A 20,637-nucleotide genomic window follows, 5' to 3' on the forward strand; every position below is an offset into this window, starting at 1 on the left:
AGGAACAGAGTTCGGATATTGGAGCTTTTCATACCCCAGGAGGCAGCAGCCTTCCAGGGCCTGCCTGCCCACGGGAAGGGGCAGCCTGGGCAGCTGCTAGCCTATGGCATGCACACTGGGCTGGAACTTCGAGATACATGTGTGGATGGGGTCAAGCACCTCTAGAAGTCAAGCACCTCTAGAAGTCAAGAATACGTTTTCCTAAGGCCCTACTTAATGACACAATTTGCAGAGACAAGGTTTGAGTACCACATTTGCCTGACCACCAGAGGTCCATTGGCAAGAGCCCCATGCCCAGGTCTCTTTTTCTTCAGATGTTATTCTGCTGTCAAAGTCTGCCAATGGCCTCGGGCAGCAGCAGGCCTGGGGTAAAAGAGTTCTTTCTTGAGGTCCTCGAGAGGACCTGGTGTTCACGTTGCTCAGAGAACTGGGTGATGGCACGAAGGGGCACGTGGCTAACAGGCTTTTTCCCCTTCCCTCACAGCGGAGCTGGAGTTTGCCCAGATCATCATCATTGTTGTGGTGGTCACGGTGATGGTCGTGGTCATTGTCTGCCTGCTGAATCACTACAAAGTCTCCACCCGGTCCTTCATCAACCGCCCAAATCAGAGCAGAAGGCAGGAGGACGGGCTGCAGCCGGTAAGTGTGGGCTGAGCCTCTCCCTCTCGGCGCTGCCCAGGACTCTGTCCCAGGCTCCAGACATGAGGCTGGGTACCAGCAAGGGCCACAAAGCAGGCCAGCCTCTTGAGTCAGCCCACAGTGGTCCACAGGTATCAAACACCCTATGGAAGGTTCCTGTACTTCAAGAAAAGCACGGGCGTCGTGAGTGTTGCAGGTCCGTGAGATCTCACAACCCGAAGACCCCGAATGTAATCACTCCCCAATCAGAAGAGTGACATGACAGCCCCCAGAAGCCCCTTTGGGTGCCGCTTCTAGGCATGCCCCCTACAAGGTCACTGCTGCCTGGACTGCTGTCAGCACAGATCACTTTCGCTTGCTTTTGAACAATATTTTTAACAAAAGAATCCGACAGGAGGTGCTCCTTTGTGTCTGGCTTCTTTCACTAAATCGCCCATCCTGTTACATGGAGTTTGTTTTTTAAAAGCAGCCCTGGAGATGTTCCAGGGATCAGGAGGGCGCCCGTGAAGCACCACCTGTGTCCATAAGATGCCCCGGGGGTTCGGCAGCGCCGTGGGTGTGGGTGAGCTAGAAGGCCAGTGGGGGGATAGCAGGAGCTCGGGGCCGCCTCAAGGAGATCAGGGTGGGTTGGATTGTGCAGAGGACTCCCAAAACAGCCCATGGTAAGGCTCCTTAGGTTGTGATTTTTAGGGTTTCTAGCTACTTCTTGCCCTTAATCGCCCTCCCTGGAAAATAAAACATGTTTTCAGTGGAACTGCTCTATGATCTGTACCCAGGAGACAGAAGGCCACTGGCACTTTCTGTTCTGAGCTGCTAGGACAATCCGTGATTCTGGAAGCCTTCAGTTCCTGGCTTAGAAAGGCAATTACAAACTCTTGGTTGTGGTGGTGGGCAAAAGAGGCAGGATCCCCTCATGATACTCAGCCCCTCGTGATACTTAGTCCCTGTGTCAGGACACGGGGGTCTGATAACTGGCTGTCATAGGTGTGGGGGTGCAGCCGTCCTGGCAGGTGTGGTGGAGTGGCTGCCGGGCCCAGGGCCCTTGGACCCTTATGGGAGGGCTGGTTCACACTTCATCAGGGCTGCAGAATTGCTCAGTGACCCATTAATTCTGCTGTCTGCATGGGTGGAACTAAGGTTTGTTGGGTGTTTTGTGTCTGTGGCAGGCGGGGGCAGGGAGAGGGAAGGGATGGGGCTGTTGGGAGCAGTCCTGAGAAAGAACCCCCTTCTCCCTCTTGCTTTCCCTTGTCTGCTGCAGTCCCCTGCCTTTATCTCTCTGGGTCCCCGGTTAGGCCCATGAGCTTCCAACAGTCCTACTAACAGGATTTTCATCACACCACCACCAGTTTCCCTGTGGGCCCCAGGCCCCTTGTCATCCCAGTAGTCTGGTACCGAAGGGGTCCAGATTCACCCAACACTGGCATCCTGGTGCCCCTAGATTCCCCACTGTGGTATAGGGACAGTTCTGTCCCCTAAAGGAGAGAATGAATTCTTCCAGAGTTCTGAACACAGAACACACATCATTCCCCAGGTTTTTGTTTTGTTTTGTTTTGTTTTTTTAATTTAATTTAATTTAATTTAATTTATTTATTTGACAGAGAGAGATCCCAAGTAGGCAGAGAGGCAGGCAGAGAGAGGGTGGGGAAGCAAGCTCCCCGCCGAGCAGAGAGCCCGATGCGGGGCTCGATCCCAAGACCCTGAGATCACGACCCGAGCGGAAGGCAGAGGCCTAACCCCCTGAGCCACCCAGGCGCCCCCATTCCCCAGAGTTTAAAGAGAGAAGACAGAGAGAAGATCATACTCTTGGCAACAGTTTCCGAACTGCAGAAGGATCAGCCATCACTGCTTTGCCTCAGCCTTAATGCAAAGACGGGAAATGCTGACTGCCAGCCTTGGGGGAAGAAGGCAAAACCATCCTCACTCCTTGCCATCAATAGGCAGACCTCAAGTTTCCATGAAGTTCCTGCCAGGAATTTACCCACGTTCCCTGCCTTGGGCTTTGGGCTCCACTCCCCAGGGGATCTGGAGTCACTGCACACAGGGACTCAGACTGCCTTCTTGTGTTTGGCCTGGGTCCCCACTGATCTCTGTGTTCCCCTCAGATTTAATTTGGGGATCACCTTGCTTCTACATGACTCACCTCGCATTGATGAGGTGGCTCCTCCCTCCACTCCTCAGCGTAGACCTGGCCGTGTCTGCTGTCCCCACCTCCATCCACTGTGGCTAAGCTCCAGCCCATGGCTCTGCTCCCCAGACCTCGAGCTCCATGACCAGTCAGGTGATGGGACATGTATGCACACATAGTCACACTCTTACCAGCAGGATAACACTTTTGCTTAGGCAGAAAAGTGAAAATTTAAGGGTGGTGGGGTTTTTTAAAGATTTTATTTATTTATTTGAGAGAGAGAATGAGCAGTGAGGAGGGAGAGAGGGAGAAGCAGGCTTCCCGCTGAGCAGGGAGCCTGATGCAGGGCTTAAGCCTGGACCCAGCGATCGTGACTGGAACCAAAGGCAGCCGCTTAACTGACTGAGCCACCCAGGAGCCCCTAAGTTTGTTCTTACTTAGAATGTGTCTTCTGTTTCATTTGGGAATGGGTTTGTGTGGGGCCATCTTCTGGGGGCCAGGGGCTCCCCCCCCATCTACCCTGCTCTGGGGTTTGCTGGGCAACAGAGCCTGTTTCTTGAAACTGAGAAGGTAATTGGTAATTTTTTGGATGTCCCTTAAGGGCTGCACAGCAAATGAAGAGATAATCAATATCTAGTGATTGTGTCCCTAGATGTCTCCCTCACACTGTATGCCTAATTTTGTTAATAAATGTCTGAAAGTTTTAGCTCTGAGAGCTGGACCCTGGTTCCGAGACGTAGGATGCACTCAACTTAGGGTTTAATGCCTTCACTGCTACTGTACTGTTTTTTTTATTTCTTTACGTGACCGGGTATTGAGTGCTGTTGCTTCTCAAAGCTTGAATTTTCCTTCTTAATCAAATGGGAATGGGGATATTGCACAGCTTAGCCGTAGGCTCTGTTCAGCGTTTCACAAACTCAAGATGTGTTTTTACGCAGTGACTAGAGACCGTTCAGGCCCAGACTGTAGCTCCAGCTCCTGACTAGCATTACTGACCTGTGGATAGTCCAGAGAGGGAAGAGAAAGTGTGAGAAAGCAACCTTACTTGTCTTCTAGACACAGAGACGAATACAGCCACCACTGTGGGCTGCTTACCATGTTTCTGGCTGCCCAGGAATGTGCCCCAACCAGATGTCTTGCCTCCTTTTTGTCTATCTCTCTTCCCTAACGCCTTTCAAGAAATGATCTCTATCTCTCTGTCAAATAAATGAATAAAATCTTTAAAAAATAATATTACAAGATAACATTTAAGAAGTGAGTTCATTCATACCCTATAATGGCTGCTTTCACAACAGCCTTTTAAATTATGGCTTTTTTATTATGATCAAATTTCATTCTAATGGCTCAAGAAAGTATGAAAAGAGGGGATGATTAAATACATAAATACATCAAGGATAGTGGACATCAGATATCTTACTGTCAGTAGGGGGAGTTACAAATACAGAAAGGAGGAAAATTAATCTATGAGGTTGGATGGGAATTCATGTAACAATGTGATCTATACTTTTACTATGTATGAATAAAGATAAAACGTGATTTAAATATGTACATAAAAAAAAGAAAAAAAAGAAATGCAGCTTCCCCTAGTACAGCACTAGGAGAGCAATTGATTAATTTACGTGCATGGTTCCCAGCTGGGGTGATTTTGCCCCCTAGGGGACATTTGACAATGTCGGGAGACATTTTTTTTTTTTTTAAGATTTTATTTATTTATTTCACAGAGATCACAAGCAAGCAGAGAAGCAGGCAGAGAGAGAGAGAGAGAGAGAGGAGGAAGCAGGCTCCCTGGTGAGAGCCCGATGCGGGGCTCTATCCCATGACCCTGGGATCATGACCTGAGTCAAAGGCAGAGGCTTGAACCTACTGAGCCACCCAGGTGCCCCGGGAGACATTTTTGTTGTCATAACTTGGGGATGCTACAAGGATGTTCTAAACATCCTTCAGTGCACAGGGCAGCACCCGCCACAAAACAAACAAACAAAACCGACCTGACTCTAAATGTCAGTAGTCCCACAGTGGAGAACCCCTGGTCCCAGCAGGTGTTGACTGCTATTTTTCTAGAGGCACTTTTCAAAGAGGGTGCCTGTTACTATACATGGATCTCACGTGGCTGACTCTGAGGCTTCAACAGAGTGAAGAGAACATTGCCCCACAGCATGGTGGAAAGTGTTGGGGGTCCCCTGCGTGATCAGAGGGTCCTGGTCTGAGACTCTGCCTTGGAATAATTTCCCCCACCCATTCCTGCCCTCCTTTGTTCATTTAGTCATTCACTGAACACGAACCAGGCAGTGAGCAAAATAATGAAGAAACAGCCTGATGTTTCCTTGTCCCTGACCCTCCCTGCGGCCCTCAGCAATGTCCAGCTGGCTAATTCTGTTTGGCATTTTATTAGTCTTCCTGGGACGGGCCAGGGGTCTCCAGTGGCCATTTGTGTCTACCACGGGACTATAAACTATAGGAAGGGTGTGGATTGGGGCACGAGGGCTCAGTGTGAAAGTTTCAAGCTGCCCATCCAGGTGCCCTCCCTGAACATCCCGAAGTGACCACCTGTGCCAGCCAGCCTCCTCCCCTGAGGGGCTCAGATGGAACTTGGCATTGAGGAAGGCCCCACTCTCATGGACAGAGCTTGTCGCTGAAAGCCTCCTAGGTGCCCAACTAGCTGGCAGTTTGTGGGTGCCGAATGCCCCCCGTCAGCCTCCCCATGGGTGAGCGTTTCACGGTTCTGAGCCTGCGCATTGCTGAGACCCTGGCCCGTTTATTCTAGAACCTTGTGAAGTCTCCTGAGCATGTTAGAAAAGATGTATTTATCTTAAACATGTGTGAAAAGGGTTGTGCAAGGCACAAGGCAGCCCCCACAACAACAACAACAACAAAATGACGTGACCCTAAATGTCAGTAGCACCGAAGTGGAGAACCCCTGATCTCAGCAGGTGAGACACTAGCTGGGTTTGACTTTCAAGGAAGAGGTTGAACATGTAGATGTTGGCCTCTGCCTGAGGAAACTTCACTGCCCTGACGTGAGCCACCCCTCTCCTCGCTGATGGGCTTTCCACTCTGACCAAAGGGAAAAGCAGAACTAAGGTTAATAAGATGGACTCTGAATAGCCATGAATATCCCTAGTTCTCAGGGAGAGTCCTCTTCTGGAAAATGGTTGGTTGGACCAGTTGCCCCTTTGGGCCAAGCGTCAGGCTCACCCTGATTCTGGGAGGTTTGCTTTGTAAAGTCAGAGGTCCCTTCCTCCATGACTCCTCCACATGCCTTCTTCCTCACATGGCACCCCCTCCCAGGGACTCCCAGGCCCAGCTCTAACAGTGTCTTTTGGAAGCATATCCTTTCTGTGCCAGCTCCCTCTGGCCATGAAAGGAATGGATGGGAATCGGCCTTGGCCCCGGCCAGTCAGCCTTCATCACCACGGTATCTCTGAGACACGGTTCTGTGGGAGCCTGGGGACAGGGCAGTACTGGCCATCAATTTGGTGGAAGCAGCCGTGTCTGGGTGAAAATGAAAAATAGCAACCTAGGCTTAAATTACAAGGAGGGAAATGCTTAGCTAATGTCCAAGAGCAGTGAGTGGCTTTGTGACACAAACCTGTAAGTATTCTCCCTGAGGTAGACTCGGTTTTTTTTTTTTTTTTTTTTAAGCCTGGATTCATGTGATTTCTGGACTTTGAGACTGTCTAGATCTCTTTCCATTACCTTAGACTGGTAAGGAGAGGGGCATAAATATTCCAGACACAGCCTTGAAAGAGATTTGCCCATGTCGCCAGAGCCTCTCTCACGGGAGCTGGGCAGGGGGTTGATGGGGACAGGAGCAGCCCTTTCTGCCAGCCTGCAGTGAACCCAACTGGACAGCCTGGGGTGCAGCAGGCAGCGGAAAGTGGTGAGGTCAGAGTGGCCAGCCACTTCCTGAGGAACAGCAGAAGGACAGAAACATTTTGCTTGGCGTTAACTATATGAAATTGTGGATATTCAGCCATTTTGACCTATAAAAACAGCCATTTCAATTAAAAAATTAACAGGAGTCACGTCAAGCATTTCCCCATTAGTAAGTGCTGCAGGGATTAAATCACTTGTGAAAATATGGGGGCCTCAGCCTCCCCGTGGAGATGGAGCTGTGCCAAGCCTGCACTCAGCACCGCCTGTGCTATCCCAGCCCCATGGGGAGATTGCCAGTGGGATGCTGGAAGGATGCCATTTGTTTTGTCTCCCAGCTGTTGGGAAGGAGGACATGCCTGCCACGCCCAGCTGTGTCAGTACAGAAATGTGGGTTCTGGAGATCCAAAGTGTCCCAGGGTGCAAGAAGCCCACACCCAAAGTCCCTCCCTACAGATGTTGCATGCAGACTTGGCCTAAGGTGTGGCCAGTGTGTATGGTTTGCCCCACAGGGTGTTTTGACAAAACTTGATCGAACTGCAAAAATTGGGAGATTTCATATAAAAACTGAAATTTACAACTTCTCTTGAAAAGTCAGCATATCAGGCCACACTGGCCTCTGTTTGTGCCTGGCATCCCCATGATGGAGCCACTCTGAATGGACTAGTGCTTACCTTTTGACTGTGGTCCCATCTTTCTGTGGGGAACCCTCAGTTGTGGGTATGGTGCCATTACCATCTATTGCTTCACACAGTGGTGATTGTGTTTAGAGAAAATCTGTTCTGCGCTCATACCTCTATCACAAGAGGGAAAACAAAAGTTACACCAAGAGAGCCCCTGGTTTCCAAAGAAATGGGAGAGAACTTCCTTGTAGAAGTGAAAATCATTCATGCAAGAAGAGGAGTTCAACCAAGTATGTCTGGGCCAGCAGAGTCTGGTGTCTCTTCCGTCCAGCTGGATGTGCTCGTTCTGGCCCCTGCCTTCCAGTCCCATACTCAGAGGGGGCCATCTCCTCCGCAGCTGGGTTCTGGTGGCCAAAAGAATAGAGGAGATGGCCATCGACTTGGGAGCAAAGATGACCTGAGGATAGGCAGTTCCGGACTCCTCTAGAAGCAGCTCAGGAATCCACCACACTGGGCTTAGAACTCCTGGTGCTTGAGAAGCCCACAGGCTGTGTTCTGGGCCCAGTGAAGGGTGCAGGGAGTGGGGAAGTCAACCACAGACACAGTTCATTCCCACAGGGACTAGAGAGGTGCACTGCTCTGTACCTGCCTTTTCTCATTTCTACGTAGGTTTAGAAAAGCATTTAGAAAAACATTTCTAAAATAATAGAAATGAACTATTTTAGTAAGGTGGAAAAAAAATGAACTAAAGGACTTGATGTTGTAGTTATAATAAGCATGTCTCTGACACTCCAGACTAAAGAGAAGAAAGCTGCTAGCTTTATTTAGCATCGGACTGAGAGGAAAGATGGCAGGGGACAGTTTCTCTGTGGGGGAGGCAGATTCTTGCTGCCCGGGAAGAGCAGGGGTACTTGTCAACTTGTTGCCATAAAATTCATTATATCATGAGTCTCTGAAACTGCATTTCCTAATGTCACAGGGACTTCGAGGGGCAGACCAGTCAGCACTGAACTGTAAACTCCAAGCAGTTGTCAGTCAAACTGACAGTTTGACTATTGTCAAACTGTTTCTCCCTGAATAAGATGCAGTCCAGCTGCCAGACTGGTCATTTAAATGGTTTTACACTTTGGTATGTCTGATTGAAGCATCAGAAGGTAATTGTAACAGCTTCCGAATGAGACTGCCTCCCTTCAAGTGAGAGAAACAGGAGGGGAAGTTGCTAGCAAAAACTGGCTAGGGTTGCTGGGACACAGCTGTTACACAGCAGATTCTCTTCAGAACAAAAGTAGAAAGGTCTTTTTAATAGCCAAGATTTGTTTTTAGAGCTATGTGAGTCGTGCAAATTGCCCCTCCAGTGATGTTGCCGATGCTCAGAACAGTTCTGGAATTACCTTCAGAGCTTGTAGGGTCCTATTTTGGAGATCTTTCAAGGGAGAAAATCTTTTTTTGAGTATCTCGGTGATGGCAAATCTTCCTTTTTCTTCTTTGTTCCCTGAAGATGGTTTGCTTTTTGGTACCAGCCAAAAATCCATTTAGAGTTAAATCTTACAAATGATGTGACTGATCAGGCTGAATTATACAAGCTTGGTGCTCAATTAGGAAGACTGATTTTGTCTGAGTTACAAACCGATGCCATAGAGAAGGGTTAGGAAAAACCCACAGCAAACCAATGGCTTCCTCTGGGGAGGAGCTGGGATGGGAGGAGGTGGACAAAGAGAGGCTGGTTTGTGTGTTAAAACTTTTTTGATAAGAATGTGTTCATGTGCTACTTTTGCAATTAAAAAACATCTTCTGCTAACATAAGCTGATGATGAAGACAAGTCCAATAATGTTCTGAGCATCTATAGACTCCCAAGATAACTCATTTGAGTATGGTGTGTATTATGACAAAAGCATGCTAAAATCAGATCTTTAAGTAAAATTGGTGAAAATTTTAATAGGTAAATTTTAGTGATGCTTTGATAGACCCTATAACATTTAATAATTTAATGGTAAAGCCTGTCTTGTTTCTTTTTAATTAGCCCTTAGAAATTTTTCTGGTGAAATCAAACTTCTCTAGATTATTCTAATTCTGTGGCACTAGCTGAGGAGGCTCCCCGGGGCTATCAAAAGATGTCAAGGGAGGTAGCTGGGTTCTGGCTCCATGTGTTAATCCCCCTACCAGCTCTATGACCTTGGGAAAAGCACTGGCCCTGTCCCTGGGCTTAATCTCACAAGAGAGGAGGTGATTGTGCCCGCCTTGGCTGATAGCATGTAGTTCCACATTTCTCTGTTGCCCTGAGCTTTCTAATTCCCAGGCTAGTTTGTCTCCAGGTCTGATTGCTCACTCTCCCCCAGCACCAAGTGCAGAAGAGGCACCTTTGTGGCTCCTTTCCTGCTCACTCTTCAGAGCCTATGATCTATTGTACTGTTCTGGAAATACAGAGGATTCCCTTTTCTTCCCAACAGGTCATCCTGGATGATTTGTCTTTCTCTTAAGGGATGTGCCTAGATTGAGTAGAGTTGGGAAGGACATTTTAAGTCTTGAGGATACGTCTGCTGGTAGATTCCTGAAGAGGAAGAAAGGAGGAAATACTGGAGAAAACAGTCACTGATACCTAGCGGTCTTGCCTTTGCATCTAAGCTGTTACTGCCATCTAGGGTGGAAAGACAGAAATACTAAAGCATTTGGATGGTGAGAAGCTATGTGAGGAAAAGGAAGACATGAGAGAAAATATATTTTACTAGATGGTAAAGGCGTTGCTGAATAATCAAAGATGAGTTTTGCCTCTGCGTTGAAGTTCTCACCCTGAGATGGGGAGAAAACAGTTCCAAATATTTGATGCCATACAATACATTCATTCACTGGGAGGTACCCTTGTAGGGTAGAAGACAAAATATCCAACCAGCAACAGCCTTGCTTTACACAAACTGGCTATCACCTCTGATGAGCAGGGCACCTTCTTTGGCCTCACCTTTCTCCCATCTAAAATGAGGGATCATTGGCTTAGATCAGAAGCCTTCAGATTGTTTTTGACCCTGAAGAACAGTAAAAAACACATTTTACATTGTAATTCACAATACTCATTTACACAACTAAGGAAGAAGTGTTGCAGAACACTCACAATGTACTCAGTCATTATCTGTTCTATTTCAGTTTTTTGGAATGCTGGTTTCGACCCGCTTAAATTGATTTTCCAGTTCTCTAAGAGACTGCAACTCACAGTTTGAAAAGCACTTTATTAGGAGTTTACAGTCTCGCAGAGATCTGGTTGTTTCCAGTCCTCAAATATGTTTCCTCTGGTCTCCTGTATATGGAAAGGAGAGTTGGACTGAGAGCATAAAACAAAGAAGATTTGGGGCATGAGAGTGGCCTTACACATGGTCACAGTGCATGTGGGTGCAAGGCAGCAGGTTTCAGCTGCAGGTCCCAGCAGAAGCCCCAGTAAATCATGGTCACATATTACTCTCCTTTAATGCTACAAACGTTGTATCCTTTGCATGGGAAAAGATCCAAAAGATACAGAAGTAAAAAAAAAAAGATTATAAGAGAGTACTATGAACAAGTTGAAATGGACAGATTCCAGGAAACACACCCTACTAAGATTGACTCATAAAGAAATAGAAAGTCTGAATAGATCTGTAAGTAGTAAGGAGATTGAACCAATATTCAAAAACCTCGCAACAAAGAAAATAACCTAGACCAGATGCCTTCATTGTGAACTGTACCAAACATTTAAAGAAGAATTAATCCAATCATTCTCAAACTCTTCCAAAAAATTTGAAGAGGAGGGAACACTTTCTAACTCATTCTGTGAGGCCAGCATTTCCCTCAAGCCAGACAAAGACAACAACAGTAAAAGAAAACCAGTATCCCTTATGAATATTGATATAAAAATCCTCAACAAAATACGAGCAAACTGAGTTTGGTAGCATACTAAAAGGATTATACACTATGACCAAAGGTGGTTTATTTCTCTCATGGAAGCATGGTTCTACATATGAAAATCAATCCACTTTCATTAATAGAATGAAGAGGAAAAACTAAATGATCATCTAATTGATGCAGAGAAAGAATTCGAAATTAGTCAATACTTTTTCATGATTAAAAACATTCAACAAGGAGCGTCTGGGTGGCTCAGTTGGTTGGGCGGCTGCCTTTGGCTCAGGTCATGATCCCGGACTTCCAGGATCGAGTCCCACATCGGGCTCCCGGCTCTTTGGGGAGTCTGCTTCTCCCTCTGATCTTCTCCTCTCTCATGCTCTCTCTTACTCATTCTCTCTCAAATAAATAAATAAAATTTTTAAAAAATTCAACAAACTAGAATAGAACAAAACTATCTAAACATAATAAAAGGCCACTCATGAAAAGCCCACAGCTAACATATGCAGTGGTGAAGGACTGAAAACTTTTCCTCTAAGATCAGGAACAAGACAAGAATGCATGCTTTTACCATTTCTATTTCATCATAGTATTTATTGGGAGTTTTGGCCAGAGCAACTCGGCAAGAAGAAGAAATAAAAGGCATTTCAATTAGAAGAGAAAAATTAAAATTACCTCTGTTCAGAGATGATATGATCTTATATATAGAAAACCTTAAATATTCCAACAAACAAACAAAAACCTGCTAGAACTAATAAACAGATTGATCAAAGTTGCAGGATACAAAAATCAATATGCAAAAATCAGTTGCATTTTTTACACTACGAGTGAACAGTCGGAAAAGGAAATTAAGAAATCAGTTCAGTTTACAAGTAGCATCAAAGAGAATAAAATGCTTAGGAAGAAACTTCACCAAGAAGGTGAAAGATTTGTACATTGAAAACTATACAATGCTCTGAAAGAATTTAGACACAGCTAAATGGAAAGACATTTATGTTCATGGATTGGAAGACTTGATATTCTTAAAATGTCAATACTACCCAAAACAATCTACAGATTCAGTGTAAACGTGTGAAACTCAATGACGGTTTTTTGCAGAAAAAGAAAAGTCCATCCTAAAATGCATATGCCATCTCCAGGGAGATAATGCCCCCCCCCACTGTAGCCAAAATAATATCGAAAAGGAATAACAAAGTTGGAAGACTCATACTGCTTGATTTCAAAACTTACTACAAAGCTACAGTACAGAATGGTACATTGCTGGCATAGAGACATAGAGTCCAATGGAATAGACTAAAGAGCCCAGAAATAAACTGTCACCTATATAGTCAATGATTTTTGACAGGGATGCCAAGACCATTCAAGGAGAAAAGACAGTGTTTTCAAAAATGGTATTGGGAAAACTAGATGTCCACATGCAAAATAATGACATTGAACCTTATCATCTAATACCATATACAAAAAATTAACTCAGCATGGTCCAAAAACCTAAATGTAAGAGCTAAAGCTATAAAACTCTTAAAGAAAACAATGGGGAGAAACTTCATGAAATTGGGCTTGGCAATGATTTCTTAGATATGACACCAAAAGCACAGGCAATGAAAGAAAAAAAATACATTAGAATTCAAAAAATATAAAAGTTGTTTATCAAAGGACACTGTCCAGAGAGTGAAAAGGCAGCTCCCAGAATGGGAGAAAATATTTGTAAATCGTATCTCTAGTAAGGGATTAATATCCAATATACATAATGAACTCCTACAATTCAACAACAAAATCATAGACAATGTAATTTAAAAATAGGCAAAGGACCTGAATAGATATTACTCCAGAGAAGATACACAAATGACCAATAAGCACATGAGAAAAGCTCTGTATCACTAATTGTGATGGTTTATTTTATGTGTCAACTTGACTGGGCTAAGCAATGCCAAGATAGGTAATAGAATATTATTTTCAGATGTGTCTATGAGAGTAACTCTGGAAGAGATGAACATTTGACTCAGTTGACTGAGAAAAAATAATCTGCCCTCCCCAGTGTGAGCAGGCATCATACAATCCCTGGAAGGCTCAAGGAGGCAGGGTAAATTTTGTCTCTTTCTTCTTGAGCTGGGGGGCTACATCTTCTGCCCTTGGATATCAGAACTCCTGGTTCTTGGGCCTTTGGACTCTAACACTTATATTTGTGCATCACCCCCAGCTTCTCAGGCCATCAGACTCAGACTGAATTATACCACAAACTTTCCTGGTTCTCCACCCTGCATATGGAAGATTGTGGGACTTGTCTGTCCCTGTAACCATATAAGCCAATTTCTATAATAATAAGTATCCTATTATTTATAATTCCTGTAATTACTTATAATTCCTATAATTGTTTATAATTCCTGTAATAAATATCCTATTATATATTTATCCTACTGTATATATATAATATGATATACGTTAAATTAAGTTATATATATTAAATGTATACATATATTGTGTGTATCTATGTATCAATGTTTCCTATTGGTTTTGTTTCTCTGGAAAACCTTGACTTAATACACTATACACAAATCAAAACCAAAATGAGGCACCACATCATACCCATTGGGATGGTTGTTAGCAGAAAACCCCAGGAAATGACAAGTGTTGGTGAAGATGGGAAGAAATTGAAACCCTGTGCATTGCTGATGAGAATGTAAAATGGTACTGCTGCTCGGAAAACAGTATGTTTGGTTCCTCGAAAAATTAACCATAGAATTACCATATGATCCAGCAGTTCCACTTGTGGCTTTAGACCCAAAATAATTAAAAGCAAAGCTTTGAAGAGATATTTATAAACCCCCGTTTATAGCAATTTTATTCACAATAGCCAAAAGGTGAAGACAGCCAAAATATCCATCAACGGACGAATGAATAAACAAAATATGACATATATTTACAACATAACTTAACCTTAAAAAGGAGGGAAATATTGACACATTGAGGAACCTTTAAGATATTATAAAGATATTAAAGTGAAAAAAGAATACAGCAGTCTATCTGTCCACAGAAGGACAAATGTTGTATGATTCCAGTTATAAAATGTACCTGCAATAGTCAAATTCATAGAGAGTAGAATGGTGGCTGCAAGGGGGTCAGCAGGGGAAGGAATGGGAAGTTAGTGTTTAATGAGGACAGCATTTCGGTTTGAGAAGATGAAAATGTTCTGGAGATGGATGGTTGTGATAGTTGCACAAAAATGTGAGTGTACTTAATGCCATAGAACACACTTTTAAATTATTAAGATGGCATATTTTGCGTTATGTACATTTTACCACAATAAAAAAGAATAAAAAGAAGACAAGTCAGTTTCCCACTCACCACCCACCCCCTGAAATGTACCAAATGGTCAGATTTAAAGGGGAAAAAATGCAGTCATTGTGTTCTAGGTCTGCAAATAACACATCTTGATTGTTGGCGTCATAAAGATAATCGTTGGAAAGATAGGTGATTATTTTTGTCTTCAATGCAGATGTTTAAGCGTCAAGCAGATTCAACTCAACAGGAAATTTTTCCATCAGTATGACTGTTCATTGACAGTTGGAAAGGAGGAAAATACAAAGCAACTTCTCAAGTATAAATGAGTCTGAAAATACCTGTCTTCAAGCCCACAAGATTTAGAGCTGTCCTGTGTCCCTTTTCCATAACATGTAGATTCAGTAGCACCCCCTTGATGACCAGCCAGCCCCCAGGGTGGTCTAAGGGCTTCGGGTGCTTTTTTTTGTGGATCTGGGCTGATAGGCACTGTCGTGAGGGGAAGCCTCTCCCTTGGCATGTTTCCGCAGACCAGGTTCTGCCCACAGCCTTGCAGATTCAGAAGGAATAGGTCACCCGACTCCAGGTGCTTGAACATGAGTGAGCACTGGTCGGTGACTATATTAGCAGAAGAATGACAAATGGCGAAGTACTCATTCACAGGAAAGATTTCATTTTAGCAAATAAAAGAAAATCTAAGAGATAAGCTCTCGTGATAAGCTCTTAAATCTTTCTGTTTTCTGCCTCCCTACTTTGATGTGAGGATATCAGAAGGAGCCGTGCATGGCATAAGCAGCCTCTGCCGGTGTCTGGACGTATGGTGGTTCCCTCAGCCGACGGCTAATGTCAGCTGAGCTGATGACTGAGGAGTACAGAGAGTGATCATGCCCTGGTGGGCCCTTCTGTGTAGCACCTGGGGTCTTGCTGAAACCCAGTGGTGGGAAGTGGTGGAGAAGAACTTGCTGTGAGGGGTCTCCTGGGTAATGCCCTCTTAGGAATCAGCTCCCGACCTTATGAGAAATGTTCTGGAGAAATCTGAGATAAATGCAACTTTGCTTAAGCCTTCCAATGCTTCTAGTGTTTCTATTCAAAATGCCACCTTTGGGGGGCGCCTGGGTGGCTCAGTCGTTAAGCATCTGCCTTTCGGCTCAGGTCATGATCTCAGGGTCCTGGGATCGAGTCTCACATTGGGCTCCCTGCTCAGCAGGGAGTCTGCTTCTCCCTCTCTCACTCCCCCTGCTTGTGTTCCCTCTCTAGCTGTCTCTGTCAAATAAATAAAATCTTAAAAAAAAAAAAATGCCACCTTTGGTGACAGGTGGTGGCAACATTGTGTGTCAGGTATACTCAAAAACAATTTTTTTGAAAAAGACAAAATGCCACCTTTGGAATAGTCTTGTAAATAAACAAATGAGGAAATTTCAATGAATTCATTATTTTAGCAGTGATAACCGAAAATTATCCCCATTTTAGCTGTGTAAAACAGCCAGTAGCCATTGCCTATAATGGTAAGAGCTACCATTTACTGAATATTTATGTGCAAGGCGTGGACAAAGGAATTTGCATACCTTGCTATATTTGAGCCTCAGAACAAGCTCCTTTTGCAAGTAAGGAAACTGAGGCTTGGAGAAATGAAGTAAGCTTGCCGAAGTCACAGATGGAAAAGTGGTGGCCAAGGGCTTTCCCCAACTCAAGAGTTCACTTGTCCTTACTGTTCTGTGTCAATAGCTGTGTCATCCATCCGGGTAATATTCAGTTGTCATCAGATAATCAGTCATTACCTTTCTTGTTACAGTGACTTTGTTCCAGGCAGAAAACTAGAGAGTAAGAAACACACATGCAAGGCAGGGCACATACGGAGAGGGACCCAAGAGAACGCCCTTCTTGTAAGCTTCCTAGATGAGGTGTGACATTCCCCCATGTGTTGTCCTGCTCAGTTTTAATGTGTGTCTCAAGTAATTGGTCTAGTAATAGATACAACATGAGCGACTTGAGAATAATAGACCTTAAAAAAATGAACTAGAATTGATTGAAAGTGATCCTTAGAGTAATGTCACGCCAACTCACATTCCAGAATGCTTTCTTGAGTGGAACAAGGTGGGAGAGTGACAGCTTAACTTTGGGGATCATGCAGCACCCCTGTTTACCCCCACACCCCATCCCATGGGAAGGTGTGGCACAGGGCCTTTTCGGTTACGCACATCATCTCATGTGTTGGGATCAAGACCCCTTGTCAGGAAGTAGCCAGTAGATGTATGAGGAAGTAATGAATGCATGCGTCCCTTCCTTTTGGTGGGTATTCTAACAAGGGACAGCTGTAAGGGAAGTGAAAGATTTTAAGCCTGCGTAATAATATTGGCAAAATTTTATTCCTATAGCTCAAATCTCTATGAACTATTTGAAGTATTATCTTATTTCACAGCTTATTCCAAGTATAATACCATGTAATAATATAAGCATTAGCCAGGAACAGTAGAGACTTCACTGTTAAGATAAAAGTTGGTTCCATAATGAGGATCCAGAAATACTGCCATTTGAGTAGGTGCCGGCTGTATGATGAGCCCCTTCTCCCTGAAGATGTTACCACTAGTGTTTGGAGATGAGGAAACAGAGGGGTCCAGACAAGAGGGCCCACATCTTTGAGTTCAGCTAGGCACAGCTATCTGAAAAAGATAGTATAGGCCCCTTGGAGGACCCTGGTCATGGGGTCAGATCATAGTCTAAGGACTTCACCTCATCTGGGGGGCCAGAATAATCAGGCTTTGCCAGCAGTGTGAGAATCGGTGCTACTGAGGACAGTCTGGTGATGGGCAGCATGGTGTGTGGCCAAAGCAGGTTAAGGCATGAGGACCTGAGTGAGGCAGGTCCCTAACCATCAGGTCAGCTGGGATCCAGCTTTCTAGAATTCTGGTCATCTTCTGGGTCTCAGTTCTCTGTGGACCAGCACAGAACTAGAATGACAGCTTTCTGGGCTGTTGACCCTAACCATTCTCACTGTGGCATCTTGTAGATTTCATTGTTTTAATGGGCTCCTGTGTGCTGTGTGGGTGAAAGGCCTAAAAAATAAGTGTCCTGTAGAAACGAATGAATCAGGGAGCAGGGAGTTGTTAGTGAATGGTTAAATAAGCCATGCCGTTGTTAAAATATTAATGATGGAGAGACTGAGCCTGGGTGGCTCAGTCAGTTGGGTGTCTGCCTTTGCTCAGGTCATGATCCCAGGGTCCTGGGATGGAGCCCTGCATTGGGCTCCCTGCTCAGAGGAAAGCCTGCTTCTCCCTCTGCCTGTGCTCACTCTCTCTCTTTCTCTGACAAATAAATAAATAAAATATTTAAAAACAAACAAACAAACAAATAAATAAATAAAATATTGATGATAGCAGTGAGGGAGACAGAGCGGGGTTGAGGGGGCTTAGTGAGCAGATGAGCCGGAGTGACAGAGGAATGTGAAGTTTCAGGAGAAGCTAATGAGTGCCAGTGCAAAGAGGTCAGCACTGGGATTCCGCTGGAATCCAGGAGGCCCCCACAGTTGGGTCCTGGAGCTCCCGGGAGGAGGTGCTGTGGTGTAGACCCATCCCCATGAGGATGGCCCTGTAAGGGGGGTGGGAGGGAGTAGCCCAGGAAGCCTGCAGCGAGAGGAGACATGCCCCCGACAGGGTCTGAGGACTTCCCCACAGTTAACCAAATGCAGAGCTGGAGGCACCCCCAAGCTTCGGGCAGTGTGGGTGAAGGCACAGACCAGGAAGGGAGGGTGGCCCTGAAGGCAGCAAGAGAAAGGCTCCAGAGGAGGGTCCCAGAGCACCAAGTGGAAGTGGTAATGGGAGGAGAAAGACCACGAAGTGTGGTCTCTTCTAGGCGATTTCCCAGTTTGGCTAATTTCTAGGGAAATAAAACCATTGAGGATGGTTATTTCCATTCTTCAGAAAATGTGCATGCCCCTGCTTCTGGGTCACCTTGCGTGGTGCTGTTATTTGTGGCCCTTTGGCGACTCACTCTGGGCTAACCACCTGCTCCGGCTGTCGCCTGGTGTCAGTCCCCCGGGTCAGGGAGGTGGCCAGTGTGTGCAGGGGCAGGAATGGAACCAAGCTCATCTGACAGACAGAAAGGGTTGCTGGGGCAGAATGACAAGTCACAGACATATCCAAGGATTCGTTTTTATGCTGTTTTCAGTATGACCTCAAAACATACTGAATGTTTCCCTTTGACCCGGAGGAAGTTGTGGAAGCTCCCGGCAAGCTGCCCAGGCCCGGTGAAGGACTGCCCATGGGTGCGGGTCAGCTGCTTTATTAGATTCTACTTGGGACTCTCTGTCACCTGTCGCCATGCTGGCACCAAAACGGCTCATTACATAATTTCATAGTCAGACCCTAAGCCCCAACTTCCTCTAAATGCAGCTGGGCTGTTCATATTTTTGCCCCTGATTCCATGATGTCCTGTGGGTATTTTAGGAACAGGCTCTATGTACTGGACAAACACTGTTTAGCTGCAAAGGAGTGTTTGTATTCGAATTCTGGCCTACAAAAGAGAGCAAGAGAGGGTTGCCTTTGTGTCCAAACACGTAGGGGTGTTTCACCTGGCAGGTCTTCTCATGGGTGTTCTTAGGTTTCAGGAGGCTCAGTGATGGCACAAGGTCATGTGTGCACATTCCTAGGAATCCAAAAATGCAAGCATCTCTCCCCACCACCAGCAACAACAAGAACAACTCAATTGTTCTTATTCTTTTACAGTAACAGGCCTTCAGTTAATAAATAGCCCAGCAGACACTTGCTAATAGCCAACAATTGCGGTTCAAAAGGGATGACGTACTGAGATGCCTTGTAAACAAATTCATGGTGCTAGAAATGACCCTTAATCACGTACACTGTTTGCATATCACCTCGTCAGTCTGGTCAAACATTTTTGAAAAAGATATTAAACAACAAGATATCCGGTTACCTCTGCCTTATGAATATATACGGACTCAAGAAGAAATTCGTTACAAGACATTTAAAGGGCATTTGGGCTTTGGGAAACTCAGTTTTTGGTCTGAAAGCCAACCAGTGTGGCAGGGTAGTACTTTCCTTCTGCTGCTGCTGCTGCTGCTGCTTAGGGCAAAGCTGGTTGCATTCCAGAATGGGGTTATCTGGTGCCCGGCCCATGGCAGCTAGTGCCCATTGTGAGGGGCAGGCCTCCAAATAAGAGCTTGGATTCACTCAGACCCTACCCAGATCCGGGTGGTGACCCGGGGGTCCACTTTTGAGGACATTTTGAATGTATTGCAAACACACAGGTGTATAGTTTGGAAGATACTTGATTTCAGATCTGTTTTCAATCTATTATGGCTGAGACCAAAACCTTCCAACTTTTCCTTGTGGTCATAGTTCTCTGTCTAGATGTTTGGTGTGAAAGGGACCAGTTCTTTGTCACTCCATGTTTTAAACAGGTCTGCTGCTGTCAAAGAGGAATGTGATCCCTTGATTTTGGGTGCTGTTGCATGAAACTAATAATTTTTCTTGTGATGTCTCTTGTCCCCCCACTGCCAGGAAGGGCGCCTGTGGCCTTCAGACAGCTCCGGGCCTCGGCCAGGGGCCTCAGAGGTAAGGAGTTGGGTAGGGGTGGGGGGTGGGCTGTGGGAGGTAGCTGTTGCACCCATGTGAGGGGAGGAGAGGAGGGGAATAACCGCTGTGACAACATTGATGGAAAGGCTAAGTGTATTACAGCACAGATTAAGAAATAACACATTTCGGGGGCGCCTGGGTGGCTCAGTGGGTTAAGCCGCTGCCTTCGGCTCAGGTCATGATCTCAGGGTCCTGGGATCGAGTCCCGCATCGGGCTCTCTGCTCAGCAGGGAGCCTGCTTCCCTCTCTCTCTGCCTGCCTCTCTGTCTACTTGTGGTCTCTGTCTGTCAAATAAATAAATAAAATCTTTAAAAAAAAAAAAAGAAAGAAAGAAATAACACATTTCGATCAAGGCATATGCTGTAACTTTGGTTAAAAAGGTGAGGAGGAGTTTTTCTCTAGAATGTCCTAGAGATGATTTGTGCTAGTCTGAAGCTCCTTAGAGAAATCAGTTTGAGAATCCCTGATCTCTACCTGATTTCATAAGCTGCTAATAACGAGGCTTGGCAGATGTAGGCATAGTTTATAAATGCATCTCCAACTTTCATAATATGATTTTTAAAATAACAATAGATTTGCCTATCAGTTAAAACTCCAGTGTGAAAGAAGTCAGTGGAGATATAGATCTTTATATCTGTATACATCTCT

At 45.2% G+C, this 20,637-nt stretch overlaps 1 protein-coding gene across 6 annotated transcripts in view; it reads left to right on the forward strand.

Annotated features, from left to right (window-relative positions):
- Positions 1-20,637, forward strand: part of LDLRAD4 (low density lipoprotein receptor class A domain containing 4) — a 422,342-nt gene that overhangs the window by 399,251 nt on the left and 2,454 nt on the right. For all 6 annotated transcript variants that reach the window (XM_080821462.1, XM_080821463.1, XM_080821464.1 and 3 more), the window contains 2 exons: positions 485-639; positions 19,915-19,968. In XM_080821462.1, the coding sequence (XP_080677588.1) occupies positions 485-639; positions 19,915-19,968 (209 nt within the window). The remainder of the gene's footprint in view (positions 1-484; positions 640-19,914; positions 19,969-20,637) is intronic.

The sequence above is a fragment of the Martes martes genome (assembly GCF_963455335.1).
Source record: "Martes martes genome assembly, chromosome: 13".
Classification (NCBI taxonomy): Eukaryota; Metazoa; Chordata; class Mammalia; order Carnivora; family Mustelidae; genus Martes; species Martes martes.